The 7,500-nt window shown below is 36.8% G+C and overlaps 1 protein-coding gene across 3 annotated transcripts in view; it reads right to left on the reverse strand.

Annotated features, from left to right (window-relative positions):
- The window catches only part of LOC125043900 (tetratricopeptide repeat protein 4-like), a 12,540-nt gene that overhangs the window by 3,962 nt on the left and 1,078 nt on the right, over positions 1-7,500 (reverse strand). For 2 of the 3 annotated variants that reach the window (XM_047640275.1, XM_047640273.1), the window contains exons 2-5: positions 2,713-2,907; positions 2,328-2,460; positions 2,020-2,181; positions 1,682-1,884 (exon numbers count right to left, since the gene is read on the reverse strand). In XM_047640275.1, the coding sequence (XP_047496231.1) occupies positions 1,682-1,884; positions 2,020-2,181; positions 2,328-2,460; positions 2,713-2,889 (675 nt within the window). In that variant the 5' untranslated portion in view covers positions 2,890-2,907. The remainder of the gene's footprint in view (positions 1-1,681; positions 1,885-2,019; positions 2,182-2,327; positions 2,461-2,712; positions 2,908-7,500) is intronic. The other variant, XM_047640274.1, reaches the window with a different exon arrangement.

Here is a 7,500-nt window from a genome sequence, read left to right on the forward strand (position 1 = left end):
CTCCTTATCAAAAAGGAGTAATGATCATAGCCACATATTAAAAATCAGAAACCAGAGGTATGTGAGGCAGGATTGGGATAAGGATATTAATTAACCCAATATTACCAGGAAAATGCTGTGATCATTATTATTATTTTTTTATTTTTTGTAAAATGTCTCTGCACATAGATGGTCCTGCAAGTGCTTAGCCACAAAGGAGTCAATACGTAGACCTTGTGACCTTACCTGATTTCACCTTTCCTTGAATTGGTGGGGAAAACGTTTTCTTTTTTACTAAAGCTGAATATCGATGATGTTATTTTTATTATAGACATTATAATTACTATGTTATAAACATTAGTAAATTAAGGAAAAGGGTAAATGGGTGAGACAGGCCATACTTGTAATTGGCTAATTGGTTACAGCACAAGTGTAGCCATCTATGTGTAAAAACAATAAAGTAAACTCACACTGGTTAAGCAATGATAAAGGTATGAGGTGATTGAAGTAAAGCACAGAAGACATATTTGGACTATACAAGATAGATGAAGGGAAAAGGTTTATAAAAGGAGATAAGGAAGTAACAGAAGGATAATAACTATAAATAGACACTGGTTATTTGAAAACCACATTCAATGCCCCTTTTGGCTGCAAAATACACTTATCTAGTAGTCTAGTAATTAAGAATAATACCTGGGTTTTTTAATAATTAACATGGGCTATGAATGTTTCAGTTTAAATAACGTAAGAATGCTTCTTTATATCAATAATCTCTATTACAGATAAAGGTATTTGTATCTAACAAGACTTGTTGCTTCTGGTATTATGGTAACAGTTGTTATATGAATAACAGATATATAATCATATTCAACTATACAATCATTAATTTACACCAGCACAAACCATAAACACAGGTAAAATTATCAGATTTCCACGAAAATCAATAATACAATACTGAATTGAACACGAAAAGTATATGCAAAACCATTTAGTTTACTGTAAGAGAAAACCGTTCAATCATATGAGCAGATACTGTTTTAATCTTTGATAACTAAAGTTCTATTTTCTATCCTATTACTCTTGTGGTATTAAATTATACAGCTGGGTACAGAGTGAAGAATTTATATCCCATTGAATAATCAATCATTCCATAAATCAATTATTCTCTTTCTCTTTCTCTGTGTCCTATACATCAAATTTTTCCTCCTTAATGCAATTTCCATTTATCATTTACAAATGGGTAAGAAGCTTTATCAAGAAGTAATCTGTGAGCATCTAAATGTGTACCTTTTGGTGTGAAAAATGTTGGATAACTTGTGACTAGAACCTTACAGCCTTTATTGGAAAAAAAAAAAAAAAAAAAAGTTTAGGTATTACAAAAGCCGAGTATGAGGCTACACTAGCTTGCTTTCTATGTCCCATTTATAACACACTAATATAAAAAAAAAGTGACAAATCTGAGAATCTCAAAAGGGGAAGGAAGGTTAAAGATAGTAGTTGACTAGGTGAAATATCAGTTTCTGGACAAGGCTGCAAAAATCAAATAATTCTGACTGCTGGCAGACCAGTAAAATAAAAAAATTTCAGATTTTAGGCTGATACTACTCAACTCAAATGTGTCAACTATGAACTTGCAATGTTAAAAAAATATAATAACTAGCTTCATAACTGAAATTGTGCTGGGAAAAAGGAAACAATATACCTTTTCTTTCATAGCTGTTATTCTTGTTTGCTTGAGCTTATCACTGCCTGGTTCTAATCTGAGGCCTCGGTCACACCAAGTGATGACTTCGTCCCAGGATTTCATTCTAACCGCACAATCAACTGCCCTCATGACAGCTTTCGTGTAGTCTGGCTTTAATTTGACAGCTAGTTCACAGTCCTTGATAGCTGATCGATTGTTCTCTGTTTGAAAAGAAATTAACAATGTCATGCCAATATTTCTAAATTAACTGATACATAAAAAGGAAAAATCCACATGGTATTTCAAAGGAATGACTTCAATAAGAAATGTAAATCAACATCTGGGAAAAGCATTACCAAGGTGCCACTGTGCTGCAGCTCGATTGTTTAAAAGCTGTGCATTCAGTTCTCTGTCTGGACACATTTGTTTCAGCCCTTCTGAGAAATTAGCGACTGCAAGGCGATACTTCTTGTATTTAAACTGCAAGATGCCTTCCTCCTTGTAGTTCATTGCCACTTCTGAAATGTTTAGTTGCCAATTAGATTTTTAAATATTTCCCTTTCATCAAAGAAGTGACTATTCACAATCACTCCATCACCAAATGTACTAAATTAATCCTTTTTATTAATTATTTCTCTCCTTCCCTTTTCCTAACCCTACCTACCAGTTGGGGTGTTGTGCTCTGGATCGAACTTGAGTTGTGCCAATCCCTCACTCAGTGGATTTATTGGTGCCTCTGCCACAGCTGAACCATCCTCTTGAATATAAGGTGCAAAAAGAGGATGCTCTGCCATTTTCTTCAATAAAAACAAAATAATTAGTATTTTATTGATAATAACAAATGATGATCAGCAGCAAATATCTGAGTACAGGTATATGCATATAAAGCAAATTTATAATAATTTTTACTTCCTGTCTTATTAGCATGTCTTAACACAAAAACCAATTGTTATATTATATATGACAATGAACTTCAAAACACACACACACAATCAAACTAGTTTAATAAATTTTGAACAGTTAAAACCTAACATGAAAATAACCCTTACCTCTCTCCAGTTTTCTTCAGTCCACCCATCTTCATATTTGGATTGGCTGACTGTGTCAAGGTGTTTGTCCAAATCCTGGTCCAACTGGCGACAGAGTTCAGCCCTTTCGCTCTCCGTCCAGTCCCTCTTTCCGCCTAACTTCTCTTGGATGATCTTTTCCTTCCAGTCATCTGCCATGGCTGATAGGAAGCTACTCTGATGGCAAGAAACTGCTTTTCAATACACAAGTAAAGTACTATGTAGGAAATTAAGGAATTATTTTTTATGCGAGTATATGTAAGTGTAAATAAACAAAAATGTAATTTGCTGCAGTGAAATGTCATGTACCCATTCCAGTGCACAAGCTCCATGGTGTGGTTCACATTCATATCAGAAAGTTCTCCATTTATTGTTTTGTTAATAAGATATTCACAAGTTTTAAGCAGATGAAAACACACACACACACACACACACACACACACACACACACACACACACACACACACACACACACACACACACACACACACACACACACACACACACACACACACACACACACACACACACAGATATATAAATAAGATTGAAGGAGTAAAACATTCTGGGTGAGGCTCTGATAATGCAACTATTTACTTTGGGGACACCTGAAAATAATGTCAATATGAGTATTCTAGAAATAACTTGGTTCCTAGTCATCCAAGGCACTAGAGTGACTTGACCTCCTGAACACCAGATCAGAGCTCAGACACCTTAGCCCACTGAGCCATTGAGTGCCCATCTAATAATGAATGAGTCCAAACTCTAGTTTGCCAGATGATAGTTATAGTTACATGATGAAGGTCTGTTGGCTTTAGCTAGGTTGCCAGCAGATGTACCAATATTTACCAAGTTACCATTTTCCTCATCTTCCTGATATATCATATATAATTTGGAGGTCTACACAATACATAAATGGTCATAATATAATATCTGAATTACAACTTTTCCACCTACTGCCCACCTGCACTACTGATATTGATTTCAGCTGACCCATCGGTCAGATGTTGCTTTCTCAATGGCCAAAACAAAAAATATGATTACATTAATTCTTGAAAAATAGGGTCCTATTTTTTCCACACAATTTGGCAATTGTTAACAACAAGACTATATTGAGTGATCATCCAGTTCTCACACTGAAGCTCCAGTTAGCATTAGCAAAATTTCTAGCCAGCACCTCAGCTGAGTAATTGGCATGTCATTCATACTTGTCTGGACTTTTTCTTGCAAGTCAGATGTAGGGGAGACTTCAATTAAAATGAATTCCCTATGATACTTCAAGTCCTCTCCTTCTACTGGTAATATAGTTGCCACTGTTAAAACCACCATAAATACACACTACTAGCAGACATCACAAGAAATCAATCGATACCAAATTCAATGAATTGTAAGATGAGGGCCCATTCTAGAAAAGGTATATCTATATGATACTTGGTAATCTTTGCCTGTAATGAACAGCATGAATAAATTTACTGCCTGTGGCAGGAAAATATAGCAATTGCGTGGGGGCCCAGGGAAAGATTTTGGAAAACTCTACAGATTCATGCATATTACACTGTGAATAATTGGATAAAAAATAATGATTCCAAGGTTGGATGGCTGTGAAACAAAATAGATATTGTTTCAGTTTCACACCACCATAAGGTACGAGATAAACTTTAATAAATTATGACTTTTTCATCTATGGCATTACCTTTGTAAGGCTGATAATAAGAAAGTTGTGTAACACATAAGAGACACTTTGGCATATAGGCCTGTATGTACATAATGACTGCACTAAGAATGGGAAAATCTAAGGACACTGTCATAAAGAGAGAAAATACTATGCTTACTGATACATAAAACTGTCTGGCCAGGCAAAGAATGACATCAGAAATGAAGAAAATAGGTCATGGGAAATGCCACATGGAGATGAAGTCCATGGCAATGGGGTGTGAGTCCAAGGTTGGAGCTCCCAGTAGGGAAATATGGCAATTGGGTGGGGATTTCGGCTCATGCTCATACAGCCATTTTTGAGGTTGTCGGAAAGTGCCCGCAAGCTTGTTGGGCCGAGTAATAGGGAGCTAGTCTCAGGGGGGTGCGATTACTTTGTAAACAATTACCATTACATTCACTTATTTCCTGAACCTGTCATTTGCAATGGAAAACAACAAGAGATTAATTAATATTATGCAATAACAGAATATAATGATTACAAAGTTGGATCAGTGAGTGAAACTATGCCATATAATTACCCCTGAAAGAAGACAGAGTAATTGTTTAGAAAATCTTCACAACACTGATTTCACCCTCTAGAATATTACTTATTTATTGAAAATTTTCTGCCAACATCTGAGGCCATTAGTAGCATATACAAACTATAGCAATAGGGTGGGGATTAGGGGCAAAGCCTCCTGGTAAAGTTTTTGGTTCAATAAGGTAATGTTTGTGGATTTCCAGAATGGCCAATTGTCCAAAATAAATGTACCAGGCATCAAAAGTTATACAGCATTATGGTAAAGTGGCAAAATGGGCAAATATGAGTTACAGATTTGGATAAGTGGATAGAACAAGGGGAAGGAAAAGGAACGAGAGAGAAGAAAAGACCCTGCAAAATTAGTTGAGGTGAGGGCTGAAGTCCAAGGTAGGGGTGATCGTTACATTGGGCCTCAGTCTCTGCCTCCTACGCCCCCACATGGCAACAACAAGCAAGGGATTGGGGGGACCCTCTAGAATAATATATATGAAATACATTTATATAATAACAACATACACAGAATAATTCCTGGGGAACTGCCATCCCCAACCCCCTCATCCTGAAAGACAATAAATCCTCCATGTATTCATGACAGGATAGTGCACATGACCAACACGTGGGAGCATCTGATACCAAGTCTGTTCTACACTGCCTTCCATATGAGATGGATTCTTTGTTATTCAGGGTGGGGGTTGGGGTGCAGCAGTCCCCTCATAGACATTGCAGAGGTAAAGCCCCGTGCATTTGACTATATACTGACTGATCCTCTGTAAGTTGTTAATATTTTTCCCTGCAATTTCCCTGGTACCATTCATGCCCTCCCCTGCTATCGGGGCCAAAATTGTGGGTACTGGGAGTATCTGCTGCAGAGAGGAATCCATCGATACCAGTATCACTGTGATTGGTTATGCAAAGGTGTTCTTTACTGAAGCCAAAAGCTATATCTTGCTAAAATATATAAGATCTATGGATGATATTTGTTTTCTTAACCTGAAACACCAATAGGCATGAAGGCCACCATCAGTCAGGTAGCATATGTCAGATGTCTTTAAAATATTTACCCTTTACCATATTGTTTAAAGCTATCAATTTGTTACCAAGTCCCAAAACCAGGGGGGGGGGACCCTGTACCCCCCTTCATTTGCACTTTTGTGCCAAATTATAGTAAATGGACATTAAGACTCTGGCTGTGTGAGGGTGTTGTGGCCTGATTTCTATGAGCAGTGATATGCAAAGGATATTTTCATCCATTTTGCAGTAAATATAAGGCCAATGCAGCTATGCCTGTGATGTTTTATGACCAATTCTTGTGCTCTATAAAATAGCAGTGTCCATTCTATCTATCTCTGTGCATCACACTCAGTAACATTACCAATTTCTCTATCACTGTGCAGTTCTATGCTGAGCATTTACTGCTGTACCCTTCCAAATTTCAACAATCAAGATTGGTCAATATATAGAAGAGGGAAGTGGGTTACTTTCGAAACAATTTTGATATTTTTCTGCATGAAGTTCACTGCTTTCAAAGATTCTAGGCATTGTTCCTTGTGCAAATGAATCGTTTGGGAGATCTCCATTGACAATCTTGATTTGATAGTCCTGATAGCAGGGGAGGGCATGAAGTATGTCAGGGAAATTATGGGGTAAAACAGGATCCCCGTGGTTGTTAAACTACACGTCCTAACCCAACATCCAACCTAACCTAACACTGTGGTATATATTCCCTAGTCAGGGGGCTCTGCCTCCTAGACCCCCATGGTAGTATACGCACCTAGCCAGGGGGCTACACCCCCTGGAAACCCCATGGTAATATATACACCTAGCCAGGGGGCTATGCCCTCTGGACCCACGTGGTAGTACATGCGTCTAAAATTCACCCTCGCAATGTAAACAAGATGAGCAACTTAGCCAAAATTGGGGGATTTTCTCTTTTCTTTTATGTATAGCACCCTTGGGAAGCATATGCACACATAGTGCCATAGAAAAACTTTGTCTTGGTTTGTATTGTTCTATCATTTCATGTAGGTTTTATTACCCAACTCTGCCACTACCTTATACTACATATTGTCCCTTTATCCCACATAAGTCTATAAAAGTCTAACAAATTCACTCCAGCTTCTTCTTTCTTCTTTCTTTCTTCTTTTATAGGGTTTCAGACTTTTATTTTGTCTATATTCCCTGGATCCTTTTCTTGATGCTTCATTCTTCTTATATCATGTCTATAATTTTTGTTTTTTGTAGAAATATTTAAATATGTCTTAGTATATAGAATTTCTGTTCTTCTGGTAGATCTTCTCCTGTAATCAGTAGTTTTACATTTGGATTAGTGATTTTTATTTTCTTTAATGATTCCAGTAATGTCACTCTGTTTGAGTTAAATCTAGGGCAATGTAGAAATATGTGATCATCTGTTTCCTCTTGATTTTTGCACCATCTGCAAAAAGGATCAGTTTCCATTTTTATTCTGTGTAGATGATATTTTAGTCTTGTATGAGTTGTTTTTAACCTTGTAATGCTTGTATCTAGTTTTCTAT

This window comes from Penaeus chinensis, chromosome 34 (genome assembly GCF_019202785.1).
Source record: "Penaeus chinensis breed Huanghai No. 1 chromosome 34, ASM1920278v2, whole genome shotgun sequence".
Lineage (NCBI taxonomy): Eukaryota > Metazoa > Arthropoda > Malacostraca > Decapoda > Penaeidae > Penaeus > Penaeus chinensis.